The sequence below is a fragment of the Dunckerocampus dactyliophorus genome, chromosome 1 (genome assembly GCF_027744805.1).
Source record: "Dunckerocampus dactyliophorus isolate RoL2022-P2 chromosome 1, RoL_Ddac_1.1, whole genome shotgun sequence".
NCBI classification, from domain to species: Eukaryota; Metazoa; Chordata; class Actinopteri; order Syngnathiformes; family Syngnathidae; genus Dunckerocampus; species Dunckerocampus dactyliophorus.
Window position 1 is genome coordinate 14,825,228 of NC_072819.1, and position 18,767 is coordinate 14,843,994.

Genomic DNA, 18,767 nt, shown 5'->3' on the forward strand with positions numbered 1-18,767 from the left:
TAGAGCAACAAATACAACAATGTATTAAAAAAAGAAATGATATATTATAATGCACAAAATGTATAAAAACTTTTGGAAAATATAAGTTATTGTATTTTCAGTGACGTGCGGTGATGTTCATGGCTGGTGAGGCACTGACTCTTTTTATGTTTTTATGTTAATACAGGTTGCTCAATAAGAGGACAACCAAAAAACAGAATGATTGACGTTGGTTAAAAAATGTTTTCAGACACTTTTTAGATACATTTTTTTTTCATATAAACTGAAAAACATTGTTCTTACCTTTTATGTGTATATGAAGTACATCCAGCCTTTTTTTCTCCAGCAAAATCTCCACTACTTTGTTGCAAAAGTCTGATCACCTCTTGATGAGTTTGGGTATATAATCCTCCATCTTGGCAAATTCATTCATTCACTCATCAGAGGATACAAATATATTGAATGCATTTCATTTGATGCTAGCTAGTGCTAGCGGAAAGAAAAAAAACGCTGGCTTTTCCTCTGTGGAAGGATCAGTGACAAAGAAGCACCTGCCAGCTCATGCACGCCCCCACCCCTTCAGGATGTAGGAGTACTGCAAGTGCCTACCACATGACATTTGAACGTCATACCTATGACATTAGGCACTGGCAATAATAATAGTCAGGGGCACCATAAAGGGGGGGGAGTTAGGACAATTCCAAGGGCCCTTCACTGACAGCGGCCGCAGTAAATAGGTAAATAATTTAGCTCTCTGGTTGTGATTTTTTTATATATAGGTTTCTTCCCTGTATTTGATCAGGAAATCTGGAAATTCAGCAATTTTTACTAAAGAAAATGTTAAAAAACGATACATTTATAATACAGTTCAACAAACATTTATTTATTTTATGCTACTATTTGTTTATGTATTTTTCATGACAGGTGAGGTTCTGCCTCACCTGCCTCCCCTGACCGCACGTCACTGGTTATTTTCCCCTTGTGCTGGTCATGGAAGACACTTAACGAGCATCTAGTCAGTAACATGTACAAGGAAAATCTTATGGTTCTATTTTTATGAGGGCTGTCAAATGCGTAAAGAAATTAAACAGATTAATCGGTTTTTAAATTAATTAATTACGATTAATCAAAATGAGCAACTATGTCTGAAATATGCCCATTTTTACTGTATTTAATTAACAGAAAGATAAATGACAGGGCTATATACCGTATATTTGTATGCTCCAAATGAACTGAATGTCAATGAAGCTAAAATCAAGTTAATAGTAGCAGAACATTTGAATCACACTTTAAAACGTGTTATTATGAGCAATGAAGGGTTGCGTGCAAAGACATCATGTCAATTCAAGTAAATGTACTTGTTTTCAGTGTATTTTCCAGCATACTTAAATGTAACAAGTTGTACATTCGAATTAAGAGTTACGAAGTGAGTGATAAGAATATCCACTTCGTTTTTCTTTATTGTCCTGTTTATTCGCATACACGCACACGCGCGCACTATAAAGCTGTTTTTGTGATGTTCGGAGTGTCCCTGAATGCATCTCGCGTTCTTGAAATGAGAATGAGGAAGTGTCGTTCCCCGGATGAACGGCAGAGAGGTGTGTGAGTTGGAGATACATACAGTATATGGTGATGGAATTGTACTGCTGTTGATGTGTTCAGGTCCGAATGAAGTAATAAAAGATCGGCACAATCTGTCTGACTGTTCTTCGAACAACAGTGTAGAACTCCATCTGCTGTCATAACGGAGAGGCCTGCTTGCTCTGGTGACCATGCGTTATAATACAAAATCATTTAACGTAATTAATGAAATAAATGAGTTACCGCTGTTAACGCGTTAATTTTTGACAGCCCTAATTTTTATATGTTATAGCTCGGGTAACATCTTCATATTAATCTAAAACATACATAAACCACATATTCAAACAGTGATGACAGAATTGAGTGCTTGAGCCTCCCTGGAAATCACAACACAATCTCTACTTAGTTTTTCCACAGCATCTCTTAACTTCACTGTACACTTTCCACTGTCTGGCCCAAAGACGAGATCTGCCCTCATCTTGCCATCTTGTCTCAGAGTGTGCAGGCTCCTGCAGAGTTTCCTTAAATCCTTCAATAAACAAAAGCGTTTGCAGGCGCTCAGTTCTGGAGCCAGGTAACTCTTGTCCTGGTGCTTGCCTAGCTGTAACACCCAAAACTTAGCGAGCTCGTTGGCATTCTTAGCGTGGCTGGCCACCATGTTGAGGGCGAGAGGGTAAAGGTCGTGAGCTGAAGCTGGTGTGGAAGGTCCCGTGGAGACGAGGTTGGAGGGAGCAGGGTAGCTTGGCTGTAAAAAGGAAAGTGTAATGCAATGATAACACAGTAGATCAGCTCCTTGGATCACTTGCATCATATAATTTGACATCTTACCTGTGGAGAGATGATGAGGACATGTTCCGCAGCTTTGACTTCTTCTACCAGCCAACGCATGGGACCAACCTGTGCAATTCTTCCCTGCTGCCATACGTCGATCGCCACGCTGCAGCCAGCATGCTTCTGCAGAAACTCTGCCAATGCCATTACGGCCTTCTGGAAGGCTCTGCTCTCAGGAGGGTACACCATGAGGACAGAGACGGGAACACGAGCCGATGTAGGCAGTCTTTTAAAGCCCAGCGAAAAGGCAACGTGTCTCCCGCATCTTTTATCTGTTTAGAAAAGAAAATTCCCATAATTCCCATTTGTTGATGGGTCGTGTTAAAACTTTGAATAGGACACACAGCAGATTTGTTTGAATGAATGTGGAGCCTGTAGTTCAGCACTTAAATTAACTACTTAAAATATAAAATGAACGGATTCCAATCAGGATAGAATGGAATAGAGTAGAATAGACGAGAATAGAACAGAATAGACTGTACGTTTTCAAATTAAATATTTTCAAATTAAATATACAGGGTGGTCGCCCCCGTGACCCCAACACAGATAAGCGGAAGAAAATTGATGGATGGATGTGTAGTTAATAAAAATACATGAAAAGAAATAGTTCAGCACTTTCAAAATAAAATAACATAACTGTATTTTATATTTTCCAGGAGCATCGCTAGGACATTCCTAGGACAAGCGGTCTACAAAATGGATGCATGAATCATTCATTCATTTTCTATGGATCACTCTTGCTGTAATTCCACAATAACAAAAACAATAATAATTTAATAATAATTCCAAAGTGGTAATTATGAGTTACTGTTATAGTTATATGGTGCATCATTTTCATATTTCTTATTTTAAAGTAGTAGAAAAGTAGCTCCAAAGAAAGCTCCTGTGCACCACATGCAGGACCGGTCGTGATTCTACAAGTACCTAACAATGGCCACCAGATGTCACTGTTGCTTAGATTTAATAGAAAGCAGTGATTTAATTGTGAAATCGGTGTGTCTTACAAACAATTTCTAGTAGTTTCCTAAGCAGTTTTTTTTGGTCTGAATTCCTTTCCTGCCGCCTCACCCATCTGTGTGAGCCAACAAAGCCCTCTACCACCAGTAGGCACGAAAACACAAATTGAGTTCTGTGTGAGAAAATGTACTTGTATATGTTGTGTAATACATTCTGGAGTCTTCTAATAAAAAATGTATGCATTGAGGTGCTCCACTTACACAAAATGCATCCAGAAGTGAGGATCATGCCAACAGCAAGTCCTAAATAAACGATCACCAATATGTTGTTGAAGGTGTGTGTAGGATCTGCAGCAGTCAACAAAAGCACTATTGTAACTATTTGAGTCAATGATGATCAGACATATGCACGAGTGGAGCGATTGTGTGGTGTCTTACCTGAACGGGGGCTGTGTGTGGTGAGGTCAGCTAGCGTTTCCTCACCTTTGGGGTAATAAGTAGGCTTTGGTGCACAACCTGCAAAACCCAAAATTTAAAAAAGATGCTGTATTTTTGACGAACGCAAACATCTAACATTAGATACTAATTTCTATCCATTACATCTCTTTTTGATGACAGCAATTCAACATTGGTGAAACTGTAAGCTAGTTTTTATTGATTTAATGTCCTGACCCAATGAACCCGCGAACACATTCACCCAGACATGATAATATTATGACAACGGTTGTTATTGCACCATAGCAATACCATGCCTTGATACTTTGCCCTTTATTTACTACTTCATTTTTAACCTCTACCAAACCCCGGAGCGGGAGAGGTATTGTCTTGAGTACAGGATTGTGACAAAACTACCCTAGAGTAAAAAAAATGGTATGGTCCTGTCTCATTATGCCATCTGATTTGAACCAGGAAGTAGCCTGCTAACTAATACTCGGACAAACAAAAGATTTTTCAATGTTTGAATCACAATTCAAACACTCCAATAAAAAAAAATACTGTCCCATTCATTGTATTATGTCATCTTAGTTGAACCAGGAAGTAGCTTACTAACTAACATACAAACAAACACAACTTTTCCACCACATATGAATCACAATGGAAGCGTTCACCCCATCTTAGAATAAAAAATGACACGGTCCCATCATATAACATCATCTTATTTAAACAAGGAAGTGGCCTCACTGGCCTGCTAACTTTGCAGACATGGAAGCATCCCCCACCAGAGTCACAAATGTTCCATGTTTGAGTCCCCCCAGAATGAAAGATGACAACACAATGAGAACAAAAAAAGTGAAAAAGTGTACTTGCTGTGTGTGGGGCGAGGTATGAACACCCTCTTGGACTTGTAAGAGGGGCCGCTGCCCTGCGGCGGCAAAGGAAGATTGGCTGCTTGGATTAAGTTGGAGCCATAGTTTGCTTTCACCAAGTAATGAAACCATTTCTACAAAGAATGAGAGACATTTCCAGTGAAATAACAGTTCACACAGAATTGAATGGACTACTAAAATTAAGACTAAGAAAGTATTATTACTCATTTTATTATTATTATTGAACATTCATAAAAGAAATTTTATATGTATTAGTTATAAATGATATTAAATTGTTTCTTTTTAGCTTTTTTTTTTTACAATAAATATATATATATATATATATATATATATATATATATATATATATATATTAATATATATATTAATATTTATTTATGAAATGTATTTACAAGAAAAAACCTACCGGTATATGCATGCATTTAATATGTGAAGGAATTAATGGACTACCAGTGTGAGGCAGATATGTATGTATATTTATTAATTATCAATGGTATTTTTATTATATATGTTAATTTTATTTGACAGATTATTTTTTTCAGGACTAAAAAAATACTTATTTGCATTCTTTTAAATGTAAGAAACGAAAATAAATGGACTATCACGTGAGATATATTTTAATGTTTGTATTATTATTCATTACTAATATTATCAATTAATGTTTTTTTAAATAATTTTTAAATGTAACAAACACAATGAATGGACTACCAGTGTGAGCTATATTTTAAAATGTATTATTTATTTTATTTGTACAAAAATATTAATTTATCAATTGTATTAATTGTGCACACTATTAATTAATTAACATTGTGTATTTGCTACAAAAAAACTTAATTATTTTCAAATATAACAAACAATGACCTGACTACCCATGTGAGATATATTTTTAAATGTATTATTGATTTTATTTCTATCAAAATACAAATAACAGTATTTTATATTTTTTATACTCATACATATTGTTATTATTATTGCTAGTTATTTATGAGGAAAAACGTATTTGTATTCTTTTTAAATGGAACAGAATAAATAGACGACCTGCTTAGGATATATTTTTAAATGTATTATTTAATTTGTATCAAACACAAATAACAGTATGTTATATTTATTACTCATACACTTTATTTTTATTATTTTGTAATTATTCATTTACTACAAAAAACATATTTTCATTCTTTTTAAATGTCCATTCATCCATCTTCTATGCTGCTTATCCTCATTAGAGCCGCGGGCTTATGCTGGAGCCTATCCCAGCTGATTTAGGGTGAGAGGCGGGGTACACCCTGAACTGGTCGCCAGCCAATGGCAGGGCACATATAGACAAACAACCATTCACACTCACATTCATACCTATGGACAATTTAGAGTCTCCAATTAACCTAACATGCATGTTTTTGGAATGTGGGAGGAAACCGGAGTACCCGGAGAAAACCCACACACGCACAGATAGAACATGCAAACTCCACACAGAGATTTGAACCCAGGTCTTCCAGATCTCTTCACTGTGTGGCCAACATGCCAACCACTCGGCCACCGACAAACAACAAACAAAATGAATGGACTACCGGTGTAAACTGCAGCAAATGGATTTTTAAATTTTGTTTAATAATTGTTGTGTTGTGTCGAGAAGCATTTTGCGTTGCACATAAACTTTGAACTATTGGACTTTTGCAAGAAAGTCAAAGGTTGTTATCACATTGATGCCTATTCTGCTGTGTGCATTCTGCATTGTCTTGAGGAATTGCGATGGTTACATAGCTCTAGTACTAGTAAATATGGTCAAGTAATACCTGATGTGACCCAGTAATGTCAGCCTTGGCCAAAGGTGGAGTGTATTCACAGAGGAGATCAGTTTCCCCCCTTAAGCGAGTGCCAATCAGATATTCGATGCTGGCTGCAACAACAAAAGATACACACACACCCTTACCAAATAGTACAAACAGCATTTTATGAGGAACATGCTTCGGAATGTTATTAACTTAATGATCTTTACCGTCAATGTTGATAGCCCAGCTTACATTCATCATGTCTTTTCCTGACACTTTCACCAACTCAACCTTCAAATCTGCTAGCAGAGATGGACTGCGATGACGCGTGGGGGGTAAAACTGCAGGAAAAGATATATATAGTACATCTGATCACACGCATACATCATATCTGATACTTTTAACTGTTCAAACAAAGAAGAACATGTTCATACGCTCATGTTGAAATTACATTACGTGGTATTGTCAACGTAATGGCTAGTAAAGTGGCGAGTCCAATTATTTCTAGGTCAATATCCAGTGCTTTGCAAAAGTCTTGGGTCACTTTGACATAGCAAAACAGTAATTAGGACAGTGCATGTCTTAAAACTGATCATTTATTAGTTGCATTGAAGCAGTGATTAATAATGTGTATAATGCGTGTAAAAAAACTTTTCTCATCATTTTTCCTGTTGTTTTTGAAGTCATTTCCCATTATTATGTTCTTATATATATTATAGGATTTGTCTTTATCTTTGGCTCTAAAATAATTCATCATTGTGCAATGCATGATACATCTTTATATGCTATATAATTACAGTTGTATTTATTACACATGTAACATATACTCTTTAATACACTCTTATGTCATGACCCTGCTTGTTTGGCTGTGCTTGCTTTTTTTTTTTCTCTGCACAGTGCCCTTTGTGGAGTTCCTTGTTGAAACCACTTGCTGCTACCAGCTGCATACCTGTTTTGTGTTCCCACTTGGGCCTTTATAAGCTCTATGTACACAGATGCTCAGATGCTGGACCGTGCTCTTGTGCATGTAATGTTCAGAGTTCCTTGTATTTTGCATCCTGCCTCGCTTGTGCTTAGCCTTTTGCTTTTTTTTTTATGTTTGAGTCGCTTTTCCACTACTCTACTGCGCTTTTTGTTAGTACATTTTTTATTTTTACCTTTTTGTGTGCATCTGCTTTGGGGGTCCAATTATACGGCTGTGCCACCTAACGCATATTTTTCTAAAGCTGATGCACCCCTACCTAAGTCCTTTGGTGTCCTTTTAAAATAATATGACAGTGGGTCAAATACGTATACGTATATAAATATTCTGTAAAGAGAGATCTATTTTTAAAATGTTTTTTTCTTTATTTTTCTCAAGCTTCTACACACAGTCCTCTGGCAGCCCTCCAGTAGATATTGCAGGACTAAAGCCAAAATAATTTATCATTGTGCACTGTGGAGTAAAGTATATTTATTAGGGCTGTTAAATTATGAAAATTTTTTAATCAAATTAATCATAGGTTTCCACTTAATCATGATTAATCACCATTTGCACATATGTGTGAAATATGCCAATTTTTACTGTGTTTTATGAACAAAAAGGTAAATGATCAAAAAGATAAATGACTCTTTAATAGTAGCACAACATTTGAATCACACTTTAACCGTGTTATTATGAGCCATGAAGAGTTGCATTCAAAGACACCAAGTAATTTAAGTTGAATTCACGTTCTGAGTGTAGATGTATTTTCTGGGATTTCCGAGCATACGGTACTTAAATGCATCAAATTGTACTTACGCGGTAAGAGTTATGTTAGTGAGTGATAAGAATATCCACTTATTGTTTTTCTTTGTCTTCCTGTTTATTTAGACCACTCATATGTGCATAGTGTCCATGAATGCATCTCGCTGGAGGAGTAGAGACATGTATTGTGAGTTGGAGTACACGTATGGTGTTGCAATCGCACTGCTGTTGATGTGCTTGACATGATGCACATGGGTTAATTGCGCTAAAAATTCTAACGTGATTAATGGAATAAATTAGTTATCACTTTTAACGTGCTGTCCCTGACAGCCCAAATATTGATATATTCTTATTTGTATATGATAATACAGTCAAACCTGTCTTAGCGGCCACCTTTATAGAACAGCCACCTGCCTATAGCGGCCACTGAAAAATCCCCCGCAGAAAATTTACATGTTATAGACCCTGTGTATAGCAGTCACCTGTCCAACGCGGCCAGCGGTCACCCATTTTGTATCCTTTGGTCAATATCTGACTGCATATAGCGGCCAAATTACCAACTCAAGTAGAAGCTTCATGCACAAAAAAGTTTCGTTTTTCAATCAATTAATCCGTCGTGTGTAGACTTTAATTACTGAGTCCTAGCTCAGTCACAACCATTCACAAGATCCACACAAACTGTCAGCTGTTCCACATAAAACTTTACATCCACGCCAACATAAACACACTTCCCAACTCTCTCGAAACTCACAGCTAGCACTGAGCCTAGCTCTCCTGCTCGGGACGCCCACCGTCACTTCGCGTCACTTTTCTGATGAACTAAAGCTGTAATGACACTCTGCCGTATAAAAAGTAAAATATTAAAAACAAGCGTAAGACATTACTAGCACAGCTTTGTTCTGTGGGTGGTGGATATATTCTATCAGTTATTATTAAGCCTCTAGCTTCCTTTTAGTAAGTAAAAACCTTGGCTATGATTGCACTACATTGTCATGTAGACCTACAAAGTACACTTGGAAGAACAAGAGGTGAATAAATGTATTGCAACTGATGTGAAACTGATGAGGGGTAGGATTAAATAAGCTTTGCTTCTTACTACTCCTTTTTGGACATGCAAAATTGTGAATTGTACTATGTGATGTGCTACTGTTTGACTCATATGCATGTTCAGGATTAAAACCATGAACCATGAACCATGATAATAACAAGCCTAGTAGTGCTGTACAACTTTTATCCGCAGTCCCACAGTGCCCTCTACTGGTCAACATTATTATTAATTCCCCACCCCCCACGCCCCCCTTCTTAATTTTTTTTTCCTCTACTGGTCAACATTCAAACTGGACGCCAACCTGTCCATAGAGGCCACCTGTCTATAGCGGCCACTTTTGCAGACTCCCTCTAGTGGCCGCTATAGACAAGTTTGACTGTATTATATTCGTTTTTATAAATATAATATTTTTTGCCTTTGCTTTTTCCCTACACTCTAAAATATAATTCAGTCCCTTACTAAATATCACAGTTATTTAAAAGTGAGATTAGTTTATAAATCTCTGGATATTGCAAAAGTGTTTTTTTGAGTTGAAAACAATAATATAATGGCTATGATTTTAACTGGTATTTTTGTCTTAATTGATATAATTTTCAATTAATTGCGGCTGTGGCTCAGGAGGTAGAGCAGGTCTTCCAAAAAGTGGATGGTTGGCGGTTTGATCCTCGCTCCCTCTGCAGACACTTCACCCATCTGCAGCTGAAACCAGCTCTGTAGTTTGCATACCATTGGACCAAGCTAGCATTAGTCTGAGAGGGGACCATGTTGAATGGGCAGCAAAAGTTTACTTTTAAGTTAAAAAAAAATGCATTTTTAACCAAATCTACTCAAAATATGAATGATCTTTACCATAGCAATTTAATTGCGCTGACTTAGGATATTTAAGATATTTACGCAATGTATGGGTTATGGTTAAAAATAACGATTACCCAGATCTACTCAATTCTTTAAATTGTTTTTACTCAATTAATTAGGCGAATGTAACAGATTAAACATCTTTTATATTGACTCAATATGTTTTAGTGTAAAAAATGTTTCATCAAAAAAATTGAGTAGAGCACTGTTTTACTTTTTAGAGTGTAGCTGCAAGGCTTCTGTTGAGTTGTCTGGCACGCCCCAGAGAAGACTCAAGTGAAATTTGAAGGCCGATATTTTGAAAATATAACAGTCAAACAGTCAAACACCATCATTGATCTCCATGCACTGTTGAGAATTAGAATTGTTCTTGTAAATCAAATATGTTTTTCTTCTTCATTTTTCTCAAGCTGCGGCACCTCTAACTCATAGCAGTAATAACCGCTGATATAGCACTGCTAAAAACAACTACTCTAACAGTTGGCTAAAATGTGTTTGTACAGTACTATATACAGTACTTGATATAACAGTGTACACACACACACACACACACAAAACAGAAACGAAACCGAAGACAACCTACCATCATATTCACGACACTCGATTGTCTGTGGGGAGCCGGCATATTATGAAGCATTATTACTCGAACATTGAACATGTTTAAAGTGGACCAGTAGTCACTTGATAAACCTACAAAGTAACTTACAACGTCTTGTGACGTCACCAGGGCAGCGAGATAAAAGCAGGCAAAAAGGTGTCCTCTCCACATGATGATGACTCAGCTGCGTGGACAGAAGTGAGGTGATAGACTCCGTGTTAGCTTTTATGTGGGAAAGAAATCTTCATAACTTGGAAAAAAAAAAAAAACAACCCACACAAAGATAAAAAAAAAAACCAAAACCAACACGCTGTCAGTGACAGTTCCGATATAGGCTCCGCCCACGTTCAGCCTTAACGACCAGTCTGTGCTCACGCCTCGTCAAACGGTAAGCTGCATTTATTCTTTTATCATTAATTACCATCTTGTTTCCATGCACTGTCACACGCCTTTGTGATTTGTTCTACACATGAAGTATGTGACTGATTGATGCCTCTCTTCTGCTGCAAGCTCCTGCAAACTGAAAAACACTGCATATTTAAAAGCAAAAGTATTCGGCTTGTGCTTTGCACTAAAAGTCTACTTAGATCTTTAGTGGGTCACAAGTGGGACCTAGCCACTGATACGAACAGCTGTTGCGAAATTGCATTCCATACGCAAACACGTTAAAAAGGAAAAAAAAACCCTCCTTAAATGGCTGCAGAACACACAATTATGTAACTTTCTTTTTTATTTTTAGGCAGTTTAAGGAGAGTAACTTGATATTCCAGAATGCAGACTGAATTTAGTCTGAAACTGAAGCCCGCTGGTGTAGATTTCTCAACCCACATATTGAAGATGCACAAATATGTATTTAGTTATCTTAATTACCCTCCATGTTCTGAAGACCCTGATCATACCGAAGAGTTGTCAGCCGTATTTTATTCATGTATGTCCTTGTTTGTGTATTCTGTTTTATCTGCTTTTATGCATCCTTAATTTTAATATTGTTTTACACAGTGTTTATGAATTGCGGCACTTTGGTCAGTCCTTTTAAATGCATTTGGATTCGACTGGGTTGAAAAAAGAGGTTTAGTTAAACATTCATCGCTTGGGAAATCAATAAGTGACCATCAATGGCTAAAAGAAGGTCAGGTATCCGTGGGAACAAAGTGTAACAACATCCCACAGAAACACAACATGCTGCCAGCTGGACTGATGAGATATGACAGCATTGGAACACGGAGAAAAAGAGTCATAATGTTATTGAGAATAAAGTTGTAAAGATGAAAAAAGTTGCAATATTACCAGTGTCATCCGGTCAGGGGAGGCAGGTGCGGCAGAGAATCACTTGTCATAATGAAAAACAAAAAAAACCCACTAATAATAACATAAAATAAATTTAAAAAGAAACATAAACCAAGTCCATTGGCTACTATTGAGCATATTAGCAGGAGACTTACTGCCACCTTGGCATGCTTTTCCACGGTCGAATGTCTTGTGGGCTTTTGACTTTTTATTTCCATCTGCGTGTTACTATGGAAACATTTTTTCATGGCGGAAATAACAAGATTAACATGTGTTTGGTGTCATGAGCACTTTAAGAGGATACGTCAAATAAGGTGACAATAATTTCCTTTGTGCCGCACAGTGGCTGAGTGATTAGCATGTTGGCCACACAGTCAGGAGATCGGGAGGACCTGGGTTCGAATCTCCGTTGGGCATCTCTGGGTGGAGTTTGCGTGTTCTCCCCGTGCGAGCGTGGGCGGGTTTTCTCCGGGTACTCTGGTTTCCTCCCACATTCCAAAAACATGTTAATTGGTAACTCTAAATTGTCCATAGGTATGAATGGTTGTTTGTCTATATGTGCCCTGCCATTGGGTGGTGACCAGGCCAGGGTGTACCCGCCTCTCGCCTGAAGTCACCTGGGATAGGCTCCAGCATAACCCAGTGACTCTAATTAGGATAAGCGGCATAGAAAATGGTTGGATGGATGGATAATTTGCTTTGTTTAAAAAAAAAATATATATATATATTTTCAAGTATCAAGTATCTATTTACAGCATGTAAATGGAGCGTTGATGGCAGTTTTTTAGTTAGCTTTTAGAGGGTCTGAATCCCAGTGATGTGCATTCTTAGTGAAAAACTGCCAGCACGAGGCGACTATCTGGAGCACACAAAAAAGGGAAAGATGTGTTCTTGTCTCACATAAGGATTGTGGATGATGGGCAAAATTCCAAAAAAGTGCAGTTTTCCTTTGAAGGTAACATTTTTATTACTTTCCCTATGTTCCTATTTTCGTGAAGGACCCTTAGCCGGGAAGACTTCTATCAAGGTTCAATTGAATGCTATGTAACAAGACAGCAGTTGCTGTTGTCCTTTCACGCTGCTTGGCGATAACAATGAAGTTAATGATACTATAACACATGTTGACATAAACGAACATCACTTGGGTTCGCAAATTTTATGGCGACAAAAGCTGCCGACTGTGTATGTCGACGTTTAGTAATACTGGGACTTGACGAGTTTTTCCACATAGATGAGTTGTTGACATAAGTGGGTTCCACTGTATATATATTCAAATTTAATGTTAACGTTCTTTGACGAATACCTACAATAAAAAAAAAATCCAGGTTGATATACAGTATCAGACAGCTGTTGACAGGAAGTTTGGCACAAACACAGAAAGAAATAACGCAAAGAATACCTGCTGCATGTGTTCAATGATGTTTGCTCAGGTTTCCACTTGCAGCTGAGCAGTCCACTTAGAACCACGATGTCGTCTTTGGCCATGTTGGGCCTCACGGGAACCAGGCAATTGGTGAGTTTTTCGGGCTCCAGCAGGATCTTCATGACCTGTTTGCCTCATCGCCTGCTTGTCCTGAGGACCAGATGCCCCGCCTCCACCTCCAACCTCCACAAATGCATCAGTACCACAGCTCCTTGTCAGACTCCGACGTCACCTGCAGCCCAACACAAATCGTACAGTTACATCATTGTAGGGGCGGGGTCAGCGGGATGCGTCCTGGCCAACCGCCTCACAGAGGATGCCCAGGAGTCTGTTTTGCTGCTGGAGGCGGGGCCTAAGGACATGTTGCTGGGCAGCGTACGGTTATCATGGAAGATCCACATGCCAGCTGCGCTGACCTACAATCTTTGTCACGACAGGTACAGCAAATACGCGTTGGTTCAGCTCACGGTATAAAACAGTATTCTCCTACCCAACAGGTACAACTGGTACTACCACACTTTGCCTCAGGCTCACATGGGCAACCGAGTCATGTACTGGCCAAGGGGGCGCGTGTGGGGCGGGTCGTCGTCGCTCAACGCCATGGTGTACATCCGTGGTCACGCCGAGGACTACAATCGCTGGCAGAGGGAGGGGGCGCAAGGTTGGGATTACGACCATTGCCTGCCTTACTTCAGGAAGGCTCAGTGCCATGAGATGGGGGAAGACAGGTATTTGACTAAAGAGGTTTCTCGGAATGTTCTCAACTTCTGTTTCCTTGCGGTTGTACCTCAACATTCCATAGCGGACGTTATGTTTGTCTTCTTTAGAGAGCTATTGAGTGGGTTTTGGATTTTTGGAGGAACACATCTAAAATACGTTAACAAATTACACGTGTTTTGCACTAAATGATTAAATCAAAGCACAAAGTGTAACCAACAAACAACCCTGCAGGTACCGCGGCGGTAGCGGTCCGCTACACGTATCCCGAGGGAAGACCAACCATCCTCTTCACAAGGCTTTTATTGAGGCGGGACAGCAGGCGGGATACCCCTTCACTGAGGACATGAACGGATACCAACAAGAAGGCCTGGGATGGATGGACATGACCATTTTTAAAGGTCAAATAGTTGTCAAAAAAATTTTATCAAATGCTGCTGTAAAAATATTATATAAGCATAATTTACAGCTTCCTGCTTTTACAGCTTACTATGTCAAATTATAAATACAATTATTATAAAAAAAAATATATTAAATCTAATATTATATGAAATTATATTTTGTTGTTTTTAAACCATTTAAAGTCCAGTGTGCTCACAACGACACTGTGTTTTAGTAATAAATAAATAAATAAATTAAATTTCAAGGAGTATTTTCAAAATTATTATTAGGCCCTCAGATGGGTCAATGATTGACAGCAACATTGGTTCCCACGCATTGGTTTTTTTTTGACAGTGTCGAAAGCAAAAACTCACACTTGAGGTCCATGTCAGCTTCCCAAAAACTGCTGTAAAACTATTAAATACAATTTTGCCCCACTTTCCCACTGCACCGTTGAAGAGAACAGTAAAAGGTGAGATTTTTTCTGCATGCTCGTGGACAAATTGAAATCTAGACATAAACAATTGTGTTATGTGTTATTGTGTTAGTTTATCGTTTGATAAATGTGGACTCAAAAATGGCATTTTCACTGGTTTTCAATGGGACATTTATCGCAACATACGTCGCTTTTAGTGTAACTATAGAGAGCTAACAATCCTAAAGTGTTTTAAAAGTGAATAAACTCTGGCAAATTCCGCCTATATTCATTCAACACAGCCAAAATATCTTAAATCTTAAATACTGAATGTCACCAGGATCTCTTAAGGTGTTTAACGTCATCTAATTCTTGCTTAATAATTTTGCAGGGAAGCGATGGAGCACAGCCAGTGCCTACCTGAGGCCCGTCTTGGGTCGACCCAACCTGAAGACGGAGGTGCGCTGCCTAACCACCAAAATCCTGTTTGATGGCCGGCGAGCTGTGGGTGTGGAATACGTGCAGAAAGGAGAGTCAAAACGGGTAAAAAATGCAAAAAGGGTCTTTGATTTTGGTGCCATTCACAAACTCACACATGCTCTGCAGGTGTTTGCAGATAAAGAGGTGATCTTGAGCGGCGGCGCCATCAACTCACCACAGCTTCTCATGTTGTCTGGAGTGGGAAACGCAGATGACCTCAAGCAACATGGCATTCCTGTGGTCCAACACTTACCTGGTGCTTTTCTTAATATAGAGAATAATAATAAGTCAGAAAGAGATCTTTACGCTCATATAAATGTTTCAGGTGTTGGCAGCAACCTGCAGGATCATTTGGAGCTGTACGTCCAGCAGCAGTGCACCCAGCCCATCACACTCTACAAAGCCCAGAAACCTTTCCACATGGTCAAAATAGGCCTGGAGTGGCTCTCCATGTTCACTGGTAACTACACATATACACATATACACACACACACACACACATACAGACATATTTTGTTATAGTCAGTCCAAAACTGAATGCATTGCATTTGGATCTAATTTGTTCACTGCCGCAATACCTGACTGTAAATCTGTGGCTGACCCGGGTGTTAAGTTTGACAGCTACCTGAACTTTGACAAAGAAGTCGTTGGAGATATTTTTTCCCAGCTCTGCCTTCTGGCTGAAGTGAAGCCCTTTGTTAGTCGTCGAGATCTTGAAATGGCTACGCATGCGTTCGTTAGTTCTCGCATTGATTACTATAACGCCCTGTATGCTGGTATAAACCAGTCTTTACTCAACTGTTTACAACAAAGTACAAAATACTGCTGCGTGGCTTTTGACAAATACTCGTAGACAGAGCCACATCACTCCAGTTCTGTGTACTCTGCACTGCCTTCCAGTCTGTTTTAGAGCTGATTTTACATTTTTAATGTTTGTTTTCAAGGCAATTCATGGTGCCGTGCCGTCTTATTTACAGTATATGAGCTTTTAAACATTCATCGCCCTAGCAGAGCTCTGCGGTCTGCCAACCAACAGCTGCTTGAGGTCCCTCGGTCCAGTTACAAACAGTGGGGTGATCGGCCCTTTTCTGCAGCTGGTCCTTGGCTTTGGAACGTCTTACCTGTTGAATTGCGGACCATCACAGACTTACATTTGTTTAAAGCAAAACTTAAGACTCATTTGTTCCGAACTGCACATACTGTAAGAGCACCGTGACAGTTTTGTTAGTATTCTTTTAATACATTTTATTTATTGTTTTATTATATTCTTCTTGCGTATTTTGCTGTTTTTGATTGATTGATTGATTGATTTTTTTTCTGAACGAGGAATCTCGTCACGTTTTAATTGTCACGAGATTTCCTAGCACCCCTAGTATCTGCCCCTATCAATTAAACTCAATAAATAAATACATTCAAAAATATAACTAAGTAGTAGTTTAGGGAATAAGTTACCTGCTTTTATTCTCTTATCGTTATTACAACTTTCGCCTTTAGTTTCATCGCTGATACCTTTGTGACAAGGTATACACCAGGGGTGTCCAAAGTGAAGCCCGCAGCTTGTCTTTTATTAGCCTACGGTACATTTAAAACATGCAATTAAACAGGAAAACTATAAAAACAAATTTAAAAAAAAACATAAAAAATTGAAAATAAAAGTCTAAAAGTTGGTTTTAGCCTGTTCACAAAATTAAAATGACCAAAATGGCATCCTTTGATTTATTTTTTTTGGTATGGACATCCCTGGTATACAAAAATATAAAAAGCTTGTGTGGTTTTTACTCCAGGCAAGTTTAAGTTCAATTGCAAGCTGTTTGTCCCCTTTTACTTGCTACAGGTAACTTTTTGTTTCAAATCCTACTAAATCAAGAAAAAGCAGCTTAACTGAAGAGTTTGAAATTTGTTTTTCCGCTGACATTGTGTGTGTCTTCTCCAAGGTTACGGCGCAACAGCCCACCTGGAGAGCGGAGGCTTCATCCGCAGTCGGTCGGGTGTTGCACATCCCGACATTCAATTTCATTTCCTGCCCTCGCAAGTCATCGACCACGGGCGCGTAGCCTCCAAGATAGAAGCCTATCAGGTGAGAGTCTGCGAAGAGAGTTTTATTTGTGGACTAGATGCAAATTGTCCAGTTTGTCAACTTTGACTTGAGTCAGACTCGAGTCACAATTTGGATGACTTTGGACTTGAGAGTATCATCAAAGAATCGACTCTCACTTTAGTCTGATGACTTCAAAATACTTGAGATTTTCAGTGACTGTGCTGAGTAAAATGCATCCCCATTCAAAGTATTCAATGAACGTGATCATTATTGTGCCATTTCCGGCAAGACAACACATTTTCCCACAGAATCTGCCTCATCGAATGCATCTATTAATGTCCAATCAGGTTTAAGACCAACAAGTGTGTAGATTACATTTCCGTGCACTGACTAAACTGAGCACTATGTCAGCACTCTTCTTCTGTGACTATTCTTTTCACACTGGTCTTATTTTAAAAATAAAATAATTCAAAATGCATTCATTGTTTTTGCCAAATTGAATAGATTGTTAAGTTGATAAAATGGTATTTTATTTGGGGGACACTCAACAGTGCTTATGACTTGTAAGGACTCGAACATTTCAAGCCGATGACTTCAAAGTTGACCCGACCCATCTTGTCTTGACTTGAAAATTGACTCGGACTTTCATGTCTTGACATGAGACTGACTTGAGACTTGAGATTAAAGACTTGAGACTTGCAAAACACTGATTTTCTCCTGCCTCTGCAAATGGATGATGTTGTAAAGGAAGTGTGTATGCACGTGTGTGTGTGTGTGTGTGTGGGTGGACAATTTTTCAGATAACACACACTAACATACACAGTCCAGTCACACTCACGTGTCATTCAGGGGTCTACCACCACCGCCTCTGCTGCTTTGCGATATTCACAGAAAACAATGAGCAGAATGTTCCTGGGAAGCGCTCTCATGGCATCATTAGTCATAAAGTCCTTAGGTCACATGGTGACACAAGTGAATCAAATTCTTTCTTCTTCTAAATGATACTAATAGAAACCACTCTGGTAGTTTTATTATCAAAAGTACATTTTTATGACCTGGAGGAGGTTGTTTTACCCCGGTCAAGTGCTAAAGTGCAGTGTAAGAGGTTATGTTTCTTACCACTATGACTCTTAATTGATCTTTGGCTAAGAGTTCAGAACCAACGTGGCTGACATAGATGCTCTTACTACAGCCATACAGCTGTGTAAAAAAGGCTTTGTTATTCGGAACAAAAAAATGTATTACCGATCAATTTATTTGCCATGTGGCTCGAGCATCTGGTCAGGGAACATTGGGCCTCATTCACGAACATCTTCTTAAAAGTCTTCTTAAGAAGTGTACTTAAGAAGGCGCGGGTT

At 38.6% G+C, this 18,767-nt stretch overlaps 2 protein-coding genes across 3 annotated transcripts in view; one reads left to right on the forward strand and one right to left on the reverse strand.

The window, feature by feature from the left end:
• LOC129189271 (uncharacterized) lies at window positions 1–10,936 on the reverse strand. Its single transcript, XM_054790796.1, has 9 exons — window positions 10,777–10,936; window positions 10,654–10,678; window positions 6,669–6,782; window positions 6,466–6,569; window positions 4,656–4,788; window positions 3,786–3,863; window positions 3,609–3,695; window positions 2,389–2,663; window positions 1–2,305 (listed from the first exon to the last, which is right to left on the reverse strand). The coding sequence occupies exons 1-9, from the start codon at window positions 10,837–10,839 to the stop codon at window positions 1,901–1,903; spliced, it is 1,284 nt and encodes a 427-aa protein (XP_054646771.1). The 5' UTR covers window positions 10,840–10,936; the 3' UTR covers window positions 1–1,900.
• Window positions 10,739–18,767, forward strand: part of chdh (choline dehydrogenase) — a 20,096-nt gene continuing 12,067 nt past the window's right edge. Inside the window, exons 1-8 of one of the 2 annotated variants that reach the window (XM_054790779.1) lie at window positions 10,739–11,056; window positions 13,386–13,815; window positions 13,876–14,106; window positions 14,330–14,496; window positions 15,283–15,434; window positions 15,498–15,627; window positions 15,697–15,831; window positions 17,306–17,448. In XM_054790779.1, coding sequence (XP_054646754.1) covers window positions 13,424–13,815; window positions 13,876–14,106; window positions 14,330–14,496; window positions 15,283–15,434; window positions 15,498–15,627; window positions 15,697–15,831; window positions 17,306–17,448 — 1,350 coding nt within the window. In that variant the 5' untranslated portion in view covers window positions 10,739–11,056; window positions 13,386–13,423. The other variant, XR_008572774.1, reaches the window with a different exon arrangement.

What these genes read in the sequence shown, in the direction of transcription:
- LOC129189271 (XM_054790796.1), bottom strand. Translation starts at nt 10,839, where the DNA reads ATGTGGAGAGGACACCTTTTTGCCTGCTTTTATCTCGCTGCCCTGGTG. An exon ending in CGAGTGTCGTGAATATGATG is followed by an intron (nt 6,783 to 10,653) that starts GTAGGTTGTCTT and finishes CTTTTCCTGCAG; the next exon opens with TTTTACCCCCCACGCGTCAT. An exon ending in ACATTACTGGGTCACATCAG is followed by an intron (nt 4,789 to 6,465) that starts GTATTACTTGAC and finishes CATTCTTTGTAG; the next exon opens with AAATGGTTTCATTACTTGGT.